Here is a 24,221-nt window from a genome sequence, read left to right on the forward strand (position 1 = left end):
TGGCAACATCTATTTACGTATAAAAAAATCGCTACATGATTACACAGTGCAGAATGTTGAACTCTAGAATCAAAATTGGTACTAAAATAATAATGAGAGGGAATAAAATAACTGTATGGTTACACAGTGAATAGTCAAATTGAAACTAGAATCATAATGAGAGTGGTCATGCAGATTACTCTTGACCTCCAATTTAATTTGCACCCAAATTACTTAGACTACCGTCCTACAGCTGATCTCAAATCATATTGAAATTGCAAATTAGGATAAGGTAGGAAGATATAGGAAACTACATCCCTGCAGTTGCAAGTAACGGTCATGGGCAACAGTTCTAAACAGGCATTGATGACTATTGTCTTCCATGTAACTGAACAGTTAAATTTAAAAGATATATTAAAACATCCATTGTTAGGTCTGGTAAGTTCTTAATGAAATAATCTAAGAACATTGGATACACATAAAATTTTAATGCATTGATTTTTCAAGAATTATAATACAAATTCTCATTGTTAGAAAGGGTGAGTCGTTAAGACAGTGTCACAGCAATGGCAATTTTTGAAATGTCTTCTGGGAGGTCAATATAAAAAATGGAAGTCAAGAAATAAAGGCAACAGTAAAAAAATAAAAAGAAAGGAAGAAACACATGCAAAATAAACAATTTTTGAGTAATAGAACTTTTTGAGGGGTGAAACTGAAGTTCTTTCATGCTTTTTTTGTTTAGAATAAAGAGTCATTTTGATTTTATGGAAAATAATTTAATGATGAAATAAATTTATCTCAGTGTAAACAATAAATTGTTGCTTTATTTAGTATAAACTTAAATATTATATTCAGTAAATTTGGAAAAATTTGATTAATGAACTGACCGAAGTTTGTCAGCTATCTGACCATAAGTATTATAATTTTTTTTTTACCTAAGAAATGCATTTAAATCTTTGTCACCACTCATAAATACTTGAAAATAACAAAACAAAAAAAAAAAAAAAAAAATTTCAGACTTGCAATTCAACAAATTTTATATGCTGATTATCCTTGCATTTTCAAATAGTTACTGCAAAAAGATAAAGAGAGAAGATTAGGCACCCATGAAGATGTAGATGAAATAAAAAGACATGACTTTTTCAAGCTAATAAACTGGAGTGATTTGGAAGCAAAAGCTATTCTTCCGCCTTATAGACCTAATGTAGTAAGTTTGAAAAAATAATAATATTAAATAAAATAAAACATACATTACATTTAAAATTTGGAATCTTATTTTGCTACAGAGAAATGACTTTCCATACTGATATTTTAAAATCTATAAAATTAAGAATGATAAGGAAGTGAGAAAATAACTGAATACTTTTGTATTCAGTTATTTCTAGAAAGACTTTCGTAGATTTCTTGGATGACTGTTTTCCACAGAAGCATGTTATAGAGGCAACAAGAGGAAGCAGTATTCTTGATCTCATTATCAGCAGTGATTTTAAATGCATTAAGAATCTGTGGGTAAAAGACCCACTCAGTGGCAATGATCACAATGTACTAATGTGGAATTTAATTAAAGACATAACTACTATCAAGGGTAAAGGGAAAGGCTTTTGCTTTTGTAAGAGTGAATACATTCAGACAGTTTTTAAATTCTGTGCAGTGGAACCAACTGTTATTTTACCAACAGCAAATTTTAAATATAAAGTATTCAGGGAAGTAATCAAAGAAGCTACTACACTTTTCATACCAACAAAGAAATACTGTTCAAGGCGTAGACTTAAGTCTACGCCTTGACCTAAAAAGATAGCAAATGAACTATTGAGACACGTCACAGAGAAAAAAAGTGCATAGGATGCATATAAAATAACAGGTGATACAGAAGCCTGTGATAGATATAAATTAGTATGTAATCAAGTCACAAAGGTGGTTAAGCAAGCTAAAGTAGATTATTGAGAAGTCTCTGGCAAAGAACACCAAGAAAAGCAGCAAAGACTTCTATGCTTGTATTAACAGTAGAAGGAAGGGGTTGAATCACATTGGACCACTTGATATCAATGAGTTAACTGTTGATAACTCTGCTCAGGTTGCTGACAAATTGAATAGATATTTTGCATCTATAGTCACACATAAGGAATTCTGTATGGGAGGGGATATCATAAGTTTATCAAACTCCAGTGGGGAGCTAAATGACTTTGTTGACTCTGCTACAGATAACTAAAAGGAAAGTATAAGAGAAATTGTTGAAGTTGAATGTAAAAAAAGCCACCTGGTTTAGAGGGGATCTATCCAAATCATTAAGTGAGGTGGCAAAGGAGGTGAGCCAACCTTGAGCCATAATTATGAGAGCATCCATAGATTCATGGGAGGTCCCCATGGACAGAAATGTGCAGATGTATCCCCCAATTCATGACTGGGGATTAAAAAATGAATGAGTCGCTGGTTAAAGAAGTAATGCGGGACTATACTGCAGTCACAGCATGGATTTGTTAAGGGAAACTGTTGTCTAACCAATCTGATAGGTTATTAGGATGCAAGGAACTAGATGCAAAAAAAATAATTTTGGCATCATATACTTGGATTTCAGGAAGCCTTTTGATACTGCTGCACATAAAAGACCACTGTATAAACTGGAAAAGTATCATCGAGGGCATGTTTTCTGCTATAGATAAAGGGTGGTTAAGTGGAAGAAGACAGTGTCTTCTTCCACTGTGTTTATCAGTGGGTGCTACTCTTTGTGGACTAACGTTATCAGTTGAGTTCCCCAAGGTTCAGTGCTGGGCCCATTGTTGTATTCAATATTTATTAATGATATTGATGAAGTTGTCAGGCTTAATATCAAAGTTTGCAGATGTTACAGAGTTGGCAGGATGGTTAATGACATAATGGCGGTATGCTACTCGAACAAGATTTAGAAAAATTATATCGATGGGCTGAGAAATGGCAGTTGAAGTTTAACATTGACAAATACGAAGTACAGCATATGGATAGGAGTAATCTTAGAGTAACTTATCAACTGTGTGGAATACACTCGCGGTAGTATAAAATGAAAAATTCCTTGGGGTAATTGTGCAATCAGATATGAAATTCTCTGAGCAATGCCGATATGCTCCCAAGATAGTTCATGGAGTTTTGTCAATGATACACTGGTGATCAAAGAAAGTGCAACACCCCTTAAAATTGTAATTGTCGTCCAAATAACGTACGTATGTGGCAATATTTCTTATAGATTGCATCAGACAAGATTGACATGCGTAGGTGATGACGTAATTTTGCATCAGCTGTTACTTTCAACTATGTAAGCACGCTCTGCAAGAGTTGCAGTCATTCCTTGCTTGTGTCAGGATGGCGAGTTATGTGCAAATGATGCCACGAAAAAAAGAGTGCTATTGTTGCTTTATGTGAGGAAGGATGTTCTTCCCATCATATTGCTTATAGAATGCCTTGTAATCAGTCGACAGTGGGTAGATTTCTTTCCAAACTCGAGAATACTGATAGGAAAAATGTAACTGGATGTAAATGAGTCTCTGTGCCAAAACAGGACCGTGTTTTGAAGCACTTATACCTTAAAAACCATAAAGCTTCTTCGTCTGAGCTGAAAAGAGAATGGGAAGAACATAGAGGAGTGGTAGCAAGTGCAGTAACAGTCAGAAGATGCCTCTTCAAAAATGGATTTGTAGCCTGTTGTCCTAAGAAGAAGCCCCTCCTCATACAAAAAATGAAAAAGGCCCAATTAATTTGGTGTAAGGAGCATGTCAAATGGACCCCCCCAAGCAGTGGAAGTCAGTTATTTTCTCAGATGAGAAGAGATTCAACCTGCATGGCTCTGATGGGAGACAAAAGATTCGCCGTAGACATGGTGAAGAATACTATCCAGACTGTATGATGTCTACACTGAAATTCCCTACCAGCCAAATGATATGGGGGTGCATTTCGTATCACCTGCAGTTTATAAAAGGTTCCGTAAATACCAATGGATACCTAGCTATATTGGAAGGCAAATTGCTTCCAACCATTAGAGACCATTTCAACTTGCCAAGAAACTGCATCTTTCAGGACGACTCTGCTCCTTGTCATTGGGTGAAAAGTGTGAGTAGGCACTTCTTTAGTTACTTTAGCTTCATTTCTGCATTAGAGGTTCAACAGTAATGTGTTGTTTACATTTGTTACATGTGAAAAAATGGTTGGAAGAACAGTCCATTACAACTCTTAGCTAGCCAGGAAACAGCCCTGACCTGCATCCATACGATACAGAACTGTTGGCATCATGTGGAATCTGCAGTTGCCAGAAAGAAACCAAAGACCCTTGAACTTCAGGAAGCCATAATTCATGTTTGGAACAATGAACTATCAGTTGATTATCTTCAGAAATTGATCTTGTCAATGCCTCGACTGTGTGCTGCTGTCGTCAGGGCCAGAGGCAGTTCAACTGAATATTAGTTTGCACCTGGTGAACTTTTCATTTTGCTTTCCATTTAAAATGATAAACTGAAGCAAATTGAGGTCTTCTGATAACATTTCAGCCATAATTGTCGTGTTTATCAAAACTGTTGTACAAAGGTCAGATGTTCATTTTGGAATATTTTGAGAGCACCTGTAAAATATTACTTAGCTTTGCCGTAACTATTAATAAATATCTTTTGTTTATATTTCTATTTGTGATGCTAGTCATTAATGTAACATACAAGGGGTACTGCAAAGTATTTGTGTAGGTTACTGGCGGCTTCCAGGGTTACCCCTATGTCCGCCGTTTATTAAGCGTTTTTAGTGCCAGCTGGAAAATGGTTCATCTAAAGAGAACGAGTTGAATTTTGAATTTTGGGAAGACGATATGACAATAGGAATTTCTTGATTTAATCTTAAGTTTAGTTATGCGCAGGAGAGGAGTTTAAGTTTAATTTTATGCAATTTGACTATAACAGTACAGCTCGAGGGCAAAGGAATTTAAGTAGGAATATTTTAAGTTTATGATGATAGGAAGGTTCGATTGAGAGAGATAAGTCTTGAATTGAATTAGTATAAGGTACTAGGTTAGATAGCAGTGTTTAGAGCTTGATGTTCATTAAAGTGTGTGTAGAGTGTTGTTTCTGTTGTTTGTGGCTGGCATCTGGCGTTTAGCAGCAGGGAGTCGAAGGCAAGTAGAGCCTCAACCCCCCGCTCCCGTCCCTAGCCACGAGGAGGCAGCCAGGTTCTATCTTGAGACGACATTTAATAAAAAGCGATTTGAGGTGCGGCCCGCTCCCGCAGGGCCCAGTCCTGACCTGGAACGGGGCACACCTCAAGAAAAATGAAAATCAAGGTATAACATAATATTAGGAAGCATATGTTCATACAGGTTTGGAGCGCTCCCAACTCCCGCAGGGCCCAATCCTGACCTGAAGCGGAGCACCCCAGGTTAAAGTGTAATTGTGATATAGGTTAATTTTCTTTTAAGACAGGTACAACATGGATTGGGGTACACCCAGCTCCCGCAGGGCCCAATCCTGACCATGGGCGGGGCACCCCAGCGTAGAGTGAAGTCAAGATGTAAAGTAGTTTTAAGGAAGGACATAGGTTTAACATGGTGTGGAGGACACCCAGCTCCCGCAGGGCCCAATCCTGGCCTGGAGCGAGGCATGCTCAAGTTAGATTCATCGTCAAGTTGGCTATGTATACTATTTTAGGGTTGATATGGTTGTGGGTGTGTCCAGTTCCCGCAGGGCCCACACCTGGCCTGGAACTGTGCACCTCCAAGGTATATATAAGCGATCTTAAGCCCTGACAGCTATGGAAATGTTTCTCCTAATGAAGGTGACATGGCTAGTTCGTTGTTCCAATTATACGTTTTCTGCGTGTGAAAACTTTTTCTGCAAATCTGGCTAATGCCGAGAAGTTGTCAGGAGAATTTACAAGCGATGGAAAATCTACTGGGCTAAATACATTTGTTTGTATCTGCAATTGTGCCCTATAGTCGGTATAATATATACAGTCTAGTACTATGTGTTGGACAGTCTCCGGGTGCCCACATTTGCAATCCGGAGAAGCAGCCAAATTAAAGGAGTGCAGCCTAGAATTTAGGCTGCCATGACAAGGGGTACTAGGAAAGTTTTGCAATATGACGCAACAACGAATCACAGGAAGCTGCATGTTGAGACATGTTCATACGTGCATAGTAGCCGCCGCGCCAAGTTGATGGGCTCAGTTATTCATTAGTAGTGAGAGTGTAAAGTGCTTGCGATGGCATAGTGGTCACGAAATGAGATAAGGACAGTTTTGCGGTATAATTTTGTGCGTAGTTTAACCATAGACCAGTGCTTAGAAGAAATGACTCTTGCACTAGATGATGATTGTCCACATCATACAACGATATTCAGGTGGTATAGAGAATTCCAAAGGGGAAATTTCACTCTGGAGGATTCTGAGAGCCTGGGAAGGCCACGAACGTCAGTTACGGAGGAAAACGTTACTGCTGTGAGGAAAATGCTTGACGAAAACAGGCGAGTGACCTACCAACAGATAGAGGATACTTTGGGCCTAAATGCACCAGCAATTCGTTCGATTCTGCAAGATCATTTGCACATGAAGAAACTTTGTTCTCTCTGGGTGCCGCATTAACTGACTGAAGAGCAGATGACACGACGTGTGACTTGGTGCCGGGAGATGTTAAAAAAGTTTGATAAGGGACAATCTCGGTATGTGAACAACATCGTGACAGGTGACGAGACTTGGCTGTACTATTACGATCTGCCGACCAAGGCTCAAAACAAAGTTTGGGTCTTTGATGATGACGACACACCCGTAATTGTCAGAAAATCCCGATCTGTAAAGAAGAAAATGATAGCTGTATTTTTCAAATCAAGTGGAATTGTGGAACGTGTCATTTTGGACACGCAGAAGACAGTCACAGCTAAGTGGTATACTGAACAATACCTGCCTAAAGTCATTGGATCTATGAAGAACCTGCGGCCAAAGTCAAGAATGGACACCTGGTACCTCCATCACTATAATGCTCCAGCTAACCGCGCCAAAGCCTGCACCGAATATTTGACCATGACAGGACTGAAACTTCTCGAGCACCCTCCCTACAGTCCAGACCTTGCTCCCTGCGACTTTGCACTGTTCCCGCATGTGAAAATGAAGCTAAAAGGGAGGCGGTTTCCCAGTGATGAGGACCTTCTACGGGCTTGGGACAACGAGTGTGCTTTACTCCCTAGTGAAACTTGGCAGAACTGGTTTAAAGATTGGTTTCGGAGGATGGAGAGGTGTATTGAATGTAGAGGAAATTACTTTGAAAAAATTAAATAAACAAAGCTGTATTGCAAAACTTTCCTAGTACCCTTTGTACCATCACTAAAAAGGGTTAGAGATGTGAAATTACTAGGTGAAGCACTTTCTTTGAACACCAGTGTATACACAAACTCTGCTAGCAGTGATAAGCAGGTGATTATTCTTTTATACAAGGCCATCGTTTGGTCACATCTAAAGTATTGTTTACAGGTCTGGAGGCCTTGCTTTAGAAAGGATGCAGATCTACTGGAATGGGTGCAGAGAAGAGCAACCAGATTGGTGAGGGAACAAAAGGGTGCTCTTCCCTAGAAAGGCTTCAGTTCTTCCAATTGCAGCTTCTAGATACTAGGCACCTGCAGGGTCACCTTAAACACCTCAGTCAGTGTTTAAGGCATTGGATGGATTGAATAAGCTGAATGTGAATGGCATTCTTCCTCTTGCTAAGACTACATACATGAGGAGGCATGAATTTAAGTTGAGGAAGGATGGCTGCGGGATAAATGTAAATGTGCAGAAGTTTTCCTTCAGTCAGTGAGTGGTTGATTGTTAGAATAGGCTTCCATCTGTTATTATGGAAGTGGATGGTTTGAATAAATTCAGGGAAGAGAAAGTGTGTGTGTGTGTGTGTGTGTGTGTGTGTGTGTGTGTGTGTGTGTGTGTGTGTGTGTGTGTGTGTGTGTGTGTGTGTGTGTGTGTGTGTGTGTGTGTGTGTGTGTGTTGATGCTATATAAGCTTGCTTTCTTGCATCATCTGCCACTTCTACTATTTGAACACTTCTCCATAATTATTACATTACCAAAATGTAATGTAATTGGAAACTGAAAATTGATTCAATCCCCAGAACAGAATAATCAAGTATGCACTGCTCTGGTTCAATAGAAATTTTGTTTTATTGGGAAATGGGACTACCTGTCCTTATTACAAAAATATTTTTTTTTTGTTAGGTGGAATACAAACAGGTTGTCTCCCCCGAGTGCAGCTTTTAAAGATGTCACCAACAGATTGTCAGATTTTAAGGGGAGGCAAAGAGGGCATTATTATTCATGTGCTGACTGATAATATTAAGCATATGAACTGATGATTTGTTTGAAGAATATAGAACTATATTAAAAAAGTGCCAGAAGTTAGGTCACAATGTGTATATTCGCAATTCTGTCCACACATGACAGGAGGGACTATATGCTAAATGCCTTGTGAATTTACTTAATACCTGAGTGACACTGCAAAGCTTTTGGGGGAAATTTTTATTCAGTGTGGCCTGTAGTTGTAGGTAGAAGGAATCTCTTTTGTAAAGATTCAATGTATACATTGAATAATGGGTGCAAGGATTTTTACCAGTATCATTGAAGATACCATAAGGATTCAGGGGGAACTGCTAGTTAGAGGGGAAGAGATAAAATAGATATGTACAAATTTGTATATATCTGATGATATGGGTCAAAGTAACTGTTATGCTCATCGCAAGAATCCTTCCACAGTAGCCAATGTTGGCAAGATGTTCTGACGGTTGTTTCAAATGAGCGGGAAGTAATTCTAGCGAACCATCAAGGAGTTTGTTAGAGTAACAAACTACACAAGACAAGAATACTTGGTCTTAACTATGTTTACAATAATGTCAGAACCATCATCAATAAAATGAATGAATTCCACTCCTGGTTAGGATGATTAATGCTGACATAATAGGGCTAATGGAAATGTGTCACCCAGAAGTTGGGGGATGATTAGTTTCATCATATGTGCAACATATTTAGGAAGAATAGGGAAGATAAAAGTGGTGGTGGGGTCATACTTCTTATCAAAACCATCCTGAGCACAACTAAAGCTTTTACAGATTCAGAAAGTGCACATGCTAGCATAGAGCATCTGTGTGGTGTGAGTTAATTGGAAACTAAAATATGATACTGGAAGTAATACTATAGAGATTGAAAGGAAGTGAAATGAATGAATAAGTATGAATATTTTATTAAGTGTGATTTCAACTTGCCCATAATTGATTAGAGCAAATGGAAGGGAACAAACTTTTGAAATCAACTAGATGATTCCTATTTGTATCAGCATGTTAGGGACAAAACTAGGGGCAAGAATATTCTAGACCTGATCATTACCAGTGATCCAAATGACATCATAGGGCTTGACAATACCGAAACCATGAGAAGGTAGTGATTGAAGAGTTTTAAGCTGGATGTTAATGACAAGAAATAGCAGTTGTTATAGGCCAAAGGATGGGTTTTAATGTCAGGAAACAAGATTTTGACAGTTTAAGATGCTACATGACAAAGGCAAATTATCAACTAGGGAAATTGCAGACAGAGCTCAAATACCTTAGAATTATGGTATACACTTTAAAGTTTTAGTCCGAAGCCTTGAATATTTATTTACCATTAAGGAAACATAGCATGAGGAGGATGCCAAAATGGATGAATAATGAGGTAGTCAATTTAATGGATCAGAAAAGATACCATGAGAAAGTCACGGAGCGATAAAAAGCACTGAAGCATATAACAGCTATTTTAAATTGATCTGTAATAGTACCACAGAGATGTTAGGCTGACAAAGGATATTATCAGAAATCGCTGCCTAAGAGAGCAAAGAATGAGGACAAGGAGTTTCTTGTGTATGTAGATACTAAGAGGAGAAGAACGAATCAGATTGGACCCTTGTTTAATGGATGCAGAAAGTGTTAGGTAACCTAGCTGGTGTTGCGGATGAATTGAACAGATACTTTGCATCAATATTTACAGAAGAAAGGAGGCCCTTTATGGTGAGAAAAAACTGTGAGTGAATAAAACTGAGAAGCATGAAATTAGCAATATTAAAATTTCAGAAGATTATATATTAGAAAACTTTTGAGCCTAAATGAAATAAGGTGCCTGGACTGGGTGCATATACCAATTAATTTTGAGGAGGGAACAAGAGAGTGCATTGAACCATTAAGATTAATTATGAGGGCATTACTATGCCCTTTGGGCATCTATGGCCATAGTGTGCCATGTGCCTAAAAAATTCTCAAACAAACAAACAAACTATGCCCTCATAATTAATAAATAAAAAAACAGACAACTCACCTGGTGAGATCAGCAAAGGAACATTCATATGAGGAAAACCTTTGAATATATGAACTGCAGAGTTTGGCAACTATGCACCTTAGAGGAGACCCAACAAGGCTCTTGAGAAGAGAAAGTAAAATCAATGGGGTGAAATTTTTCACTGTTATAAATGATTCCAGAACTAGGAGCCATAAATTCAAATTACAAAGAAGAGATTTAGACTGAACCGCAAAGCTTCCTTTTAGCCAAAAAATTATTTACCAGAATAAGTTGCCTCCATGAGCAGATGTTGACAGCTTGGGATGATTCAAAAATTGAATACACACACACACACACACACACACACACACACACACACACACACACACACACACACACACACACACACCAGTATAAGGAAGAAATCAAAAACCACGTAGAGTAGTACCCATTTATTACCACTCACTGCCATCTTCCACTCAGCCATCTCTTTATCCATTGCAACAACTTGCCCTTAATGCCATATGCCTCCAATTTGTACAGCAGTCTTCCATGTGCAACAGTATCAAAAGCTTTCTTGAAATCGAAGTATATGATAACAAAATTATTATTATTTTTTTTTGCATCCAGTTTCCTTGTGACCACATCATAGTGTCCAATCAAATTGGTCAGACAAGACTTCCCCTTAACAAACCCATGCTGTGTCTGGGCTATTACTGCAGTCTTGTCTAGGTGATTTTGCATCACTTCTTTAACCAGTGACTCCATTATTTTCCACTGAACAGAAGTTAAACTAACAGGTCTATAATTGTTTGCATCACCTTTGAACCCCCTTTGTGAATTGGGGATACATTTGCACATCTCCAGTCCATGGGGAGACCTAATCTGAATCTAAGAATGCTCTCATAATTATGGCTAAGGATATGCTTACTTACCTCGCTACTTTCCTTCAATATAACTGGATAGATTCCATCTGCCCCGGGGACCTTTTTTATGTTTAACTTCAACAATTTCTCATCCACTTTGCTCTCCGTTATTACAAAATCATTTAGCTCTGTTTTTGAGTTTAGTAAACTTCTGTCCTCCCCTTCCTTACAGAATTTCTCATGTGTGAATGTATGTGCAAAATACTCATTCAGTTTGTCAGCTATCTGAGCAGGGTCATCAATAGTCGAACCACCAACATCAAGTGGACCAATCTGATTCAAACCTCTTCCTTCTAGAGTTTACATAAGTAAAGAAGTCTTTGTTGTTTTTCTTTGCATCCTTTGGCAAGGATTTTTCGTAATGACCTTCGCTTGCCTAACCTCCTTTGTGACTTGATTACAGACTTGATTATATATGCCATAGGCTTCTGTGCCACCTGCTAATTTATATGAATCCCACCCATTTTTCTTTTCTGCCACAAGCCTAATTAGTTAATCTGACATCCATTTAGGCCTAAATCTTGAACGGTATTTCTTATATGATTAGGAAAGGAAGTTACGTGGTTTCTATCCATTTAGATCGTAATCATAACTTAGATATGTTAATTTGCTAATTGGTTATTATAAACTAGAACTTTTAATCAATTTTTTATAAATTACAATTGATCATATGTAAATACATCTTTGTTGATCGTTATTTACATCTGCTCAATGTAAAAATATAGGTTATTTTTGTCTCCCAACAACAAGGTCTGATGATGGGTATTGGCAACATACTTGAGACATTACTCATTGTATATTAGTTTAGATGACACCTAAATAAAATATATTAAAACTCCACGTGGTATAAAAGTAATAATTTAGATATACAAGTTAACAAGTTAACTCGACTTAACAAGTTAATTCTTAGCGCACGCTAAAGCGGAAATTAAATCCCATAGACATAATGTTGAAAATAGGGGTTATATTCTCAACAGTGAAATTAATTAGCTAATTAGTTTGTTTAAACAATGATTGATTTAACCAAAGAAATTAAAATGTAGCCTGTAAAATCAAGCAAATTATAATAAAAGAGAAATTATTTATGACTTGCAAGTATTAAAGAATGTTTATTCTTCATCATCGACTAAATGCACACTCGATCACTCCTTGTGCAACAAACCAACGAGCGCACGCACTCGTTGGTTTATTGCACAAGGAGTGATCTTCAGAAATGCACAAGGAGTCATCTTCAGAAATGTTTCAAAAGGCGTTTATTTCCAAGATAATCTTTTCTTTTCTTTATAAATTTCAATAGATGCATAAGCATTTTTTAACAGAATGCACAAATTGAAACTAACACGATTTGCGCGGAGTAACAAGTTAGCAAAACTTAAAAAAAAAAAAAAAGGAATGAAGAGAAGATTCTGACGATATTTTTCATACGATTGAAGATTTCAGTAAAGGGGAAACACATTTCACCATAATAATTATAAATGGGTAGTTTACTACCCGTTTATAATTGCTTACATTAACAGAAAAACCCAATAAACCAGAAAGTGCAAATTGTTTTTGTTTTATGGCCATGACCTCCAGAAATGTGCTTTAGGAAAGTCAGAAAAGCCATTCAAAATTGGTTCTTATTACAGAACATATGATAAAAATGAACGTGTAGTGCATTTTAGTGAGTTGAATTGGTAACTAATACAATTTGCACTATAAAAAATACCTTTTAGAGAGTTATATAGTGAAAATTTCAACTTCCGAGGTTGTGGAATTACCAAAAAAACAATGTGTTATTGGGCTCAACATTATGATATTTTCACGATACGGTGGTGTCTGTGGAACAGATTAATATCGTAAAGCTGGGTACACTGTATTGTATAGCTATGCACGTCATTTGAAATGCGGTATTTATAAATATTAACATTCATTTTTTGCAATTAATGTTCATATTTTCAATTTTTTTCATACTTGATACTTTGAAAAAAAAACTCGGAATCCCGGGAACTCGTAAAGCAAGAACTGCCTGTATTATAATTTTAATGGATAGAAACCACACTAACCATATTATAACTAGTTTTTCGCAGACCAGCCGCTAGTTAGTACACCGGACCGAACCTATTGGTAACTCTCTAGGAGGCTTCCGGATCAGCTAGTGTATAATCTTGCCACCCCTACTCTGCCAGATAGTGACCGGAGGGAGTCCGAGTAGTGTGTATGCAGGGAGCATTGTCGAGGCCATGTTATGTCAAGGATCTGGGTATATTCTTAACAAGTGTACGCCATATCCAAAAATTTCATTACTTCATACAGCATGTCCCACCCACTTTTCTTACTATTGAATACACCATGAATTGTCAAACTAATAGAGCAAGCTTATCTGCGAAAAGATCTAAACCTCCCAAGCACTTCCTAATTCATTTCACAAATACACAGGGTCTCAATTCTAATCTTAACGATGTTCATTTCCACTTGCAGTCTGCCAAACCCCATGTACTTTTTCTGACAGAATCTCAGTTATCGATTGATTCAACTACTGCTCATCTCAGATGCCCAAATTATTCGCTGTATGATTCCTTTCGCCTCAAAGGTGCTACTTGTGCATATGTCCGTTCTGATATTCCCTGTCAGAGACTTGGCAATTTGGAATCTTCTCTCTTTGATCTTCTCTGGCTTAAAATCTCTCTACCTCATTGTGTCTAATTCATCTGTTGTCTCTACTGTTCTCCCAACTCCACTAATCACTTGGCGCTCTTTGACTTCCTCTCTTTGCAACTTGACTTTCTCCAGTCCAACTTTCATAAAAGTGAGGTAATTTTCCTTGGTGATTTTAATGTTCACAACTCCAGCTGGCTTCCGTTTTCTGGTCACACCGACCCAGCAGGTCGAAATGCTGAGGCTTTTACAATTACTAATGACCTAGCCAGATTGTTCATTTACCTACAAGAATACCAGACAATCCTAATCTTACAGCCAATACGCATGATCTTTTTCTCACAAACAACCCTTCTAAATACAAGGTCGAAGTGAGAGGTCCTTTAGGCACTTCAGATCACAACTTGGTGATTGTCTCTTCTCCAATGGAACCTTTATCTCATGACTATTCCCAACCTCGCGTTGTTTGGCATTACAAGAATGCAAAATGGGATGACTTGCGAGACTTCTTTTCTTTTTTTTCCTTGGTCGGATTACTGTTTCAAAACTTCTGATGTCAACGTTTGCTCAGATCGTGTCAGTGAAATTATTCTTGCAGGAATGGAATCCTTTATCCCACACTCCACTTTAAAATCTTGTCCTTTATCTAAACCTTGGTTTTCCAATAAATGTGCTAAAGCTGTTCAAGAGAAGAATGTTGCATATCGTAATTGGCTTGTTTCTAATTCTTCAGTTTCATTTTCTGCCTACACCAAAGCTCGCAACAATTTTAAAGCAGTTATTAATCAGTCCAAACTACAGTTTGAACAGGCTACGAGCAGAAAACTTGCTTCTTGCCCTGATGGTAGCCGAGCATTCTGGTCTCTTGCCAAAGCCATTTGCTGCAACTTTTGCCCATCTCTGCTTTCACCTCTATCCAAACCGGATAGTTCTGTTGTCACTTCAGCCAAGGATAAAACTGACCTGCTAGCATCCCATTTTTCTTCCAGCTCATGTATTAATGATCTTGGTAAAACACCTCCCACCATTCCCAACATGCTCCATTCAATGCCTTCTGTGGTCTTCCGTCAAAAGGATATCAGAAGGATTTTGATGAATCTTGATGCTAAGAAAGCTCCAGGTCCTGATGATATTTCTCCACTTGTTCTCAAAACCTGTGCTCCTGAACTTACTCCTATTCTTTGCCGCCTTTTTTTCACTTTCTTATTCCAAAGGTGTTTTTCCTTCTGCTTGGAAATTTTCTCTTATCCAGCCAGTTCCTAAAAAGGGTGACAAATCCCTCCCATCCAATTATCGTCCCATTGCAATTACTTCTACTCTTTCTAAAGTAATGGAGAAATCAATTAACCTCTTAAACTACCTAGAAACCTTCCGTCTGATCAACGATCGCCAGTATGGATTCCGTCAGTGTCGATCCACTTGTGATATTCTGGCTTGTGTTACCCATTTATGGACTAATTCAATGGAAACACAAGTAGGTGCTCTTGACATCTCAAAGGCTTTTGATCGTGTTTGGCATACAGGTCTTCTAAACAAGCTTCCATCTTATGGTTTGCCAACTCCACTTTTGTTTTTAATAATTGATTATCCAGTTTTCTGTCTGATCGCTCACTGAGGGTGATGGTAGATGGCTCTCTGTCTTCTAACTTCTCCACTAATGCCGGTGTCCCCCAAGGTTCAGTTCTTTCCCCCACTCTTTTCCTCTTCTATATTAATGACCTTCTTCCATTGACTGGAAATCCTATCCATAGTTTTGCCGATGATAGCACACTGCATTCCACTTTCCATTTTGAGAAACTTTGTCCTGCTCAATCAGCTTCAACTTTTCGAAAATCTGCTACCAATTCCTTAAATGCCAATCTTCAGGTAATTCTCCAGCGGGGCAAAGACAACTTAGTTGATTTCAACCCTTCTAAAACTCAGTCTTGTCTTATATCTCGCAAAAAGGATTCTTCTGCTCCTATGCTTATCTTTAGTGACACTCCAATTTCTAGGCAAAATGATATATCTCTTTTGTGGATTACTCTGACTTCTAATCTCTCTTGGCACAAGCACATTACAAATATTGCTTCGTCTGCATCTAAACAACTTGATTTTCTCTTTCGCTCTCAGCGTTACTTTTCTTCCAAACAGCTGCTCACTCTGTATAAATCGCAAATCCACCCTGCCATGGAATACTGTTCCCACATCTCTGGTGGTGCCCCCAAAACATCTCTCAGGCTTCTTGATTCCATTCAGAAGAGGGCAGTTAGATTAATTAATGATTCATCTCTAACAGAGTCTCTCCACTCGCTTTCTCATAGACATACTGTTTCTGCTGCATGCCTCTTCTACAGATACTTCCATGGGCACTGTTCTTCTGAATTGGCTTCTGTAATTCCCGCTCTCTCTTTGAAACCCACAGAACCAACTTTTCATCCTCCTCATTTATTCATTCAACTGCCGTTTTCTGGAACAACCTTCCTTCATACGTATTTCCTGAAAATTACAATCTACAGAAGTTCAAGTCCATTGTCAACAAATATCTTCTCAACCTCCAACCCAAGCACGGTACTAAGTACTATAGGTTCTAATACCTCTCGTGTTTTGGGTTCACATAAAAAAAAAATTTTAAAAAACTAGGTACAGACTAACCACTGTCCGTCTTATCCGCGAATTATAAAATACTAGTGTAAAGATCACAAAACTTAAATGTAGGCATAAATTTCTTGTAAAATGTAGAAATGAAAAAATCACTCCTGCCAGTCTCAACATAAAAGACCCCATAAAAAACAACTCTGAATCACAGCCTTTTGAAATGCACTGGTTGTTTGATGTTTGTGGACAATCAGGAACCGGACATGGTACAGTCGATTCCAGTTATTTGGGACACATCGGGACTAATGCATTTTGGCCCGATTAAGCGGCTGTCCCAATTATCCGAAGAGTCACGTAAATAGTGAAAAATACAATGCCCCCCCCTTTACAATTGTTTCACTGTACAATCAAATCATGTTACGACTAACTCAACATAGTAAAGTACCGTTCACTATATGATGTGCAGTAAGCCCCGGTCATTGTGATTACGTTTGAGAATTGAGTTTTAATTCTATTAAACAGCGATTCTAATTAGCAAAAATAGGAGGTATATTATTCACAGGCTATAAAAATAAGATATATTAAGCAAAAATTTACCCTTTATTACCTTACCAATTAAAAAATTAAATGATACATGAAAATCAGAAAAATATACGTGATAATCGGAATAATTAATACGTACTATAATAAGTACATACGAACTAGTTGGCATTTCTGTTCACTGACATTTGTTGGTAGGGATTAAAATTTAAAACAGTAAAAAGATAATCAATCAATAACAAAGAACACGGCACACACAAATTGCAAATGGCATGATACACGTAAGTGAGAACGGAGTAACGAGTTATAAAGCTTTAAAAATACGAATGAAGAGAAGATCTGAAAATTAATTTTTTTATATGATTGAAGATTTCGTGGAAGTGTCAACACATTTCACCATAATAACCCACAGAATTCCAGCTGTCAGCATTATCGCAAATTCAGTAAGATAGAGTTTACTTTACATTTATGATAATTTCACTAACAGAAAAGCCCAATAAACAGATGACTGCTAATTGTTTTATGGTTGTGACCTCCAGAATTTCGACCGAACCACATGGTACCGTCAGAGACAATCGTAGGGTAAATTCCAGTGCTGTGGTCTCCTCCCCCAATTAAACGGCATGCTGTCCCAATTAAGCGAAGTAAACCCTGGCTATTTTCTCAATTGGGTGTTCTTTAAGATTTGCCCCAAATAAGCGGCTGCCCCGATTAACCGATGGCCCAAATAACCGGAATCCACTGAATATTACCAAGGGGAATGTCTTTGTGTTTGCGCAATGTAAGGACAGCGTAGATGAAGGACAGGGTAGATGCTCTCAAATGATTTAAATTGAGGGGCCCATCAAGCTCTTAGCTGCCCACACCAATGCCAGAACTTTCACTTGAACATCATGCAACACTGCGGCATCCCCCAAGGCAGAATGCGCTGGTCTCAAAGGAACTAGTTGTTGTCGTTGACTCTATTGTCAGAAAAACAGGAACATATTGTGCAAAAATAATAATTTGAACAGGACCAGGGTATGTCTGCCAGGGGCAAAGGGTGATGACGTATAGCAGATATCATCTTTTAAGGGCACAAAGGGTGATATTGTTCTACATGTTGGCACTAATGATATTAAGAGTAAAAGACCGGCGGAATTACTTATCAAGTACAGGTCCTAGTTGAAAAAAAGCCGTGAGTTAGGGTTGAATTTGAAAGTGCATGCAATTCTGCCCATACACAATAGGAGGGAGTATATGATGAGAGCAATCTTGTCGATCAATTCGCCCCTAGAGAGATTGTGCAGGGCTCAAAGGGTAGAATTTTTCTCAGCCTGTCTGCACTTATTAACAGGAGAGACTGCTTCTACAGGGATGGGATACACTTAAATAGAATGGGTACAAAAATGTTTTCTGATACCGAGGCAGAGTTAGGTGAATCAGAAAACTGCTAGCTTGGGGGGGGGGGGAACACTGTCTAATAGATTAACAGTAGCCGCTGTCAGAGGTGAGAAAGTGATTCTTGCACTGCTTCTATTGAAATGCAATTGAGCAGCAGCCTGGAAAGCAAGGAAATGGGGATTTCCAGGATTGCTGTGAGTCATAGTGGAACAAGTAAATACACGGGATTTGTTAGAGTAACTAAGGGTAGAAACAGGTGCAAGTATTCTTGCATGTACACCAATGCTAGGAGTATAGTTAATATATTTGATGAGCTGGAAGTGCTACTCAAGACATCAAAGGCAGATATTGTTTGAATATCAGAGACGTGGTGTGAAACAGACATAAGCAGTGCAGAATTGGAATTTTGGGAGTACAATGTGTACAGAAAGGATAGATGGTGGGTATCAACAAGATACCTGAAACGTTACTCATTGTATATTAGTTTAGGTAACACCTAAATAAAATATTTTAAAACTCCATGTGGTATAAAATTGGTAATTTAGATATATTCTAATTTAAAAATATTTCTTGGTATGAAATGCTTAGTAGCTTCCAAAGATTAATTCCTTGAAGGCTTTCTATTTAAAATTCACTGTTTTTAACGTCAGTTGATCCCACTGTATAGAATTTAAACCGCCTGAGAACACTGTAATCACCATTACAAAAACCCTTTCCTTCACCCTTGTTGCTAGTTACATCTTTAAGTAAATCCCACATCAACAGACAGTGATCTCTGTCACCTAGTGGTTCCTTTATTTGCAAATTCCTAATGCATGAATCATCACTGCTGATAATCAGATCAAGAGTCCCCCCCCCCCACCCTCCTTGCCTTTCGACCATGTTGCTTAAGAAAAAAAATCCTCCAATAAATCTACAAACATCTTGCTAACGTGTGAGTGACCAATCCACAAGTTTCAGTCAATATCTGGAAAGTTAAAATCCCCCATAGCCCAGTCTGTTTCCCTGTATAATTGTTCATATTATCATCAGAGTCATTAGGCCAATAACACTCTCCTACTCTCATTTTCCCTTTTTCAGTGTTTATGTTAGTGTATTAATTATTTATGTCAGGACTAATACACCTTTCCCAGTGTATTAGTTCACAGAGAGCAGTGTCCATTGATTACCACTCTCTGACTTCTTCCACTAAACCATCCTTTTAGCCATAGGAGCAACTCGCCATTAATGCAACAGTATCAAAAGCTTTCCTGAAATCCAAGTTTATGATATCAAATTATTTTTTGCATCCGGTTTGTTTGTGACCACATCATAGTATCCAATCAAATTGGTCAGCCAAGACTTCCCCTTAACAAACCCATACTGTGTCTGAACTAATTGCAGTCTTGTCTAGATGATCCTGCAGTGCATCTTTATCCAGTGACTACATTATTTTCCTTATAGCAGAAGTTAAACTAACAGGTCTGTAATTACTCGTGTCACCCTTTGATTTCCCCTTCGTAAATTGGGGATACATTTGCACATCTCTAGTCCTTGGTGACTTCCCCTAAGTTGCACTTGACTAACCTCCTTTGTGACTTGATTACAGACTAGCTTATATCTACTATTGCCTTCTGTTTTGGCTAATAATTTATATTGCACCTCATGCATTTTTATTCTCTGCCACGAGTTTCATTAATTCATCTAACATCCCATCCATTTAGGCCTAAACCTTCTTAGTTGGTATTACAAGCCCTAGTAGCTTCCAAGATTAATTCCTTTAATGCTGATAATCAGTTTTAGAATGTGCTAGGTAACATCATCAGTTTGATCTCACTGTATAGAATTTAAAAATTGTCGAGACTACTGTAGTCACCTTTACGAAAGCAAAAACCTTTCCCTTTACCCCTGATGGTAGTTACATCCTTGAGTAAATCCTAGATCAGTATACTGTGATCACCTGCCACATAGTGTCTCCTTTATCTGCAGATTTTTAATGCATGAATAATCACTGCTGATAATTAGATCGAGAGTGTTACTTCCTCTGGTTGCCTCTCGAACATGCTGCTGCTGTAGAAAACAGTTATTGAGTAAATCCACAAATGTCTTGCTAGTGTGCAAGTGACCAAACCACAAGTTCCAGTCATTATCTGGGAAGTTAAAATCCTCCATTATTACACATTCTTATTTACTGACTCACTTTATTTCTCTGCACAGTTGTTTGTTATACTCATCAGAGTCAGTAGGCCTCTAAAACACTCCTGCTCTAATTTTTGCTTTCCCAATGCTTATGGGTAAAATGTCACATGAAAATGACTGAACATTGCACTATCCACCCATGTCAGCTGGGTGCACTTTCTTAAATTTTGTGTTTTCTAACTAACAGTTAACCCCTCCTCCCTTCCTATCCTTTCTGTACACATTGTACTCAACCAGATTCCAGTTCTGCATTCCTTAATGTGTGTGTGACACCACATCTTTGATATCATGGCAATATCTGCCTTTGATGGCTTGACCAGCATTTCAAATCCATCAAATTTATTTACTAAACTTCTAACATTGGTGTACATGCACCTGTTACTCTAACACATCCTATGTATTTTCTTGTTCCGTGATGACTCCCAGCAGTCTTTTAAATCCCCAGCACCTTACTTTCCAGGCTGCTGCTTCTACTGGAATGAGCTGCAGCCTTACTTTCCAGGCTGCTGCTCATTCCAGTAGCAGTGCAAGAATCACTTTCACCTCTTCCTGCGGCTGCTGTTCATCTATTAGTCTGTGAATCCCCCCCCAAGCTAGCAGTTTTCAGACCCTCCTAACACATGCCTAGATAGCATCAGCAAATATCCTTGCACCCTTCCTATTTAAGTGTATATCATCCCTGTACAAGTTGTTGCTCCTGTTAACAAGCATAGAGAACACCGAGAAAATTTGTATCCCATGAGCTTTGCATGATCTCTCCATCGTCGAATTGATTAACAAGGCTCTCACCATATACTCCCACCTATCATGTCTGGGCAGAATTGCAGACACTTTCAAACTTAACCCTAACTCACATGGTACCAAACTGAAGATAGTGGATAAAGAAAAAGGCCATATAGTCTGGCATGAAGTTTTCTGAGCTGTTTAGATAGGCTGCTAGGACAGCTCATGAGTTCATGGTGCAGTAATTTTGCCATTTCAAAAACAAGGAGGTGATTGTACCATTGTATTAAAGCAGAGAATTGGGTGCAGAGAAGAGCAATAAGATTAGTCAGTGATATAAAAGGTTAATCTTACCATTAAAGACTTCAGTTTTGAAAATTGCAGAATCTGGGAACTAGGCACGTATGGGGGGGCCCTTGTTGAATTGTGTTCAAGGCCTTAAGTGGATTGAGTAAATTAAATACAGGTGGCATCCTAACTCTTTCTCAGGCAATGCACATAAAGGAACATCAATTTGAATTGAGAAAGGGTGGTTATAGGATAAATGTGAGAAAACTTGCTTTCATCTAGGAAGTGAGTGTTTGTTGAAACAAACTTCCATTTGGTTTTGTAGAAGGAGGGTTTTTTGAATAAATTTTAGTAAAAATTGGATAATCTAAGGTATTCCTTAGATTACCCAATGTGCAGCGTGATGCACAGATAAAACTGTGTTGTTTGAAAATATTAAAGTACTCAAAACCTACGTTGGTATTATGTTTATTTCTGAATTGGAAATATGCACATAATGGTGACAAATGTTTCATGATATTTCATACCACATTTTCAATGACTGCAAAGACTAAGGGTTATTATTGTGGAATTCTTAAAATTTTTAGTAGAATGAAAAGTTTTAGAAAATTAGATCGTAGTTTAATTTACTAAAACTTTTAATTCTACTATCTGTACGCTTTAATTCTACTGAAAAATTTTAAGAATTCCATAATAATAATAATAACCCTTGGTTACTCTCTTTGCAGTCACTGAAGAAGTGGTAAGAAAATACCACAAAACATTTGATCCCATAATGTACATATTTTCAATTTGGAAATAAACATAATAAAACTAACTTAGGTTTTGAGTGCTTTATTATCTTCAAACAAGAATTGGATAAATTGTTAGATGGGATGAACAGATGAGGTGAGTGTTGTTTTTTTTTATTTGCTAATGATGTATAAGCTTGCTTCCCTGCATCATTTACCTCTGTAGAAAACATCATGGAGCAAGACCCATGAGGCCATAGGAGCAGCCATTAGTATGTCAACTATCTATAGGCAGCTGTAGATAGTCTTTGATTCTGAGGCTATCAGAAACTATCCAAATCATTCTGAAGACATTGAGCCAGACCATTAAATCATCTATAGATTTCAGCATACTATTTATTCCCTCATTGATATCATTAATGATAAAAAAAAAAAAAAACTTAAGTGCTGAACCTTGTGGAACCCTGATAATAACACACTCTGAAGAATAGCCATTTATGAAATACTATCTCCAGTCTTTCAGCTATCCCTCAATCCATTTTGTAATTCCAGTGCACCATAGATTGTACAGAAATTTGCCGTGTGGATCTGCATCGAATACTACAAAAGCAGTATACTGCCAGTGTGGAATCTGACGTGATTCTACATTAGAGGTATCTAAGTATGTAATGAGAGTAGAGGATCTCAGAGAGTAAATGAGGTATATAAGTATATGAGGTATATGAGTTAATGGGGTATATAAGTATGTAATCACAGGGAGACATCTATGTATGTAATGTCAAAATTGTTTCTTGCATACAATTCATGTATGACCCCTGTTATCATTGTTTATTAAGTTAGTCAAACAAGATTTTCCCTTAACAAAGCCATGTCGCAATCCTTTTAGTATGTTATCCTCCTCCTCGTGGTGATCTTAAACCACCTCTGACCGTAATATCCATGACCTTCACACTGAGTTTAAATTGGCCAATTTATAGTTATCCATGTCCTCCTTAGCTCACCCTACTCCCCTCTATTTATATATTTACAGGATTGGTATGTCTCTAATCCAAGATTACCCTGAATCTGATGATGACCTCATAATTAACCATGCGCCTCCGTAGCCAGGTGGGAAGGAGCAGCAGTGCATAGCACACGCTTCTTGATTAGACCGGGGTTCGAGCCCGTCACCACCAAATATGGAGAATGCGGAAAGGTCATGGAATGACCACCGTATATCCTGGAGCAATATGGCCTTAGTTGCTAATGCTCCTAAAAACCAAATAACAAACAAACATAATTAACCATAAAGGTTTGTCACACTGATTCACATCCTCTTTTAATGTTGACTGGTTAAATTTCATCAGTACATGGGGTCTTGCTTACTTTCAAATTCAGTAGTTTTTCTATTAGACATCCTTCTGTAATATCAATATTACTTGTACTATAATATTTAGGTATATTAACATAGTATCCCCATCCCCAAAAGGAACTTTCTACTATTTAAGGTTGAAAAAAATATTTATTCAGCCCACCAGCAATATCTCCTGGATTATACTATAGCTGAAGTGTTGTTGGGTGTTATTTGTGGGCTGTTTGCTCATTGGAAGAATGGATGATATGCAGAAAAGAAATATTCATGGTTTAAGTAACGTGCATATTCAGATGGTTGCTTTTTTGGTAGGCTCATTTTTATCAGTTTACTAAATATATATATACAGTATAATGAATTATTACCTACATCTTAATAATATTAATTACAGAAATTGTAGACGTTAGTCCAAAGCATCATAACAAAAACAATTCCATTTCACCTAATTCTGTGATTTACTATGAACTAAAATGATGCTTTGCACTAACTTGTTCATCTTGTAAATTTCCCCTTAGTCTGAAGCTTTCAGCCCTAAACCCTTTTTTAGTCTTTACAAAAATTCCTAAAAAATGCATGTAATATTTCAGTTTTGTTAAAACCAAGGAGAATATAGATGCATTACAAAAAT

The 24,221-nt window shown here is 37.7% G+C and overlaps 1 protein-coding gene across 2 annotated transcripts in view; it reads left to right on the plus strand.

Annotated features, from left to right (window-relative positions):
- LOC150087431 (serine/threonine-protein kinase Sgk2-like) overlaps nucleotides 1-24,221 on the plus strand; it is a 268,124-nt gene that overhangs the window by 235,342 nt on the left and 8,561 nt on the right. For both annotated transcript variants that reach the window (XM_090372067.1, XM_090372068.1), the window contains exon 14: nucleotides 1,049-1,186. In XM_090372067.1, the coding sequence (XP_090228193.1) occupies nucleotides 1,049-1,186 (138 nt within the window). The remainder of the gene's footprint in view (nucleotides 1-1,048; nucleotides 1,187-24,221) is intronic.

This window comes from Mastigoproctus giganteus, chromosome 4 (assembly GCF_048544385.1).
Source record: "Mastigoproctus giganteus isolate SK-2022 chromosome 4, ASM4854438v1, whole genome shotgun sequence".
In the NCBI taxonomy this organism is placed as follows: domain Eukaryota; kingdom Metazoa; phylum Arthropoda; class Arachnida; order Uropygi; family Thelyphonidae; genus Mastigoproctus; species Mastigoproctus giganteus.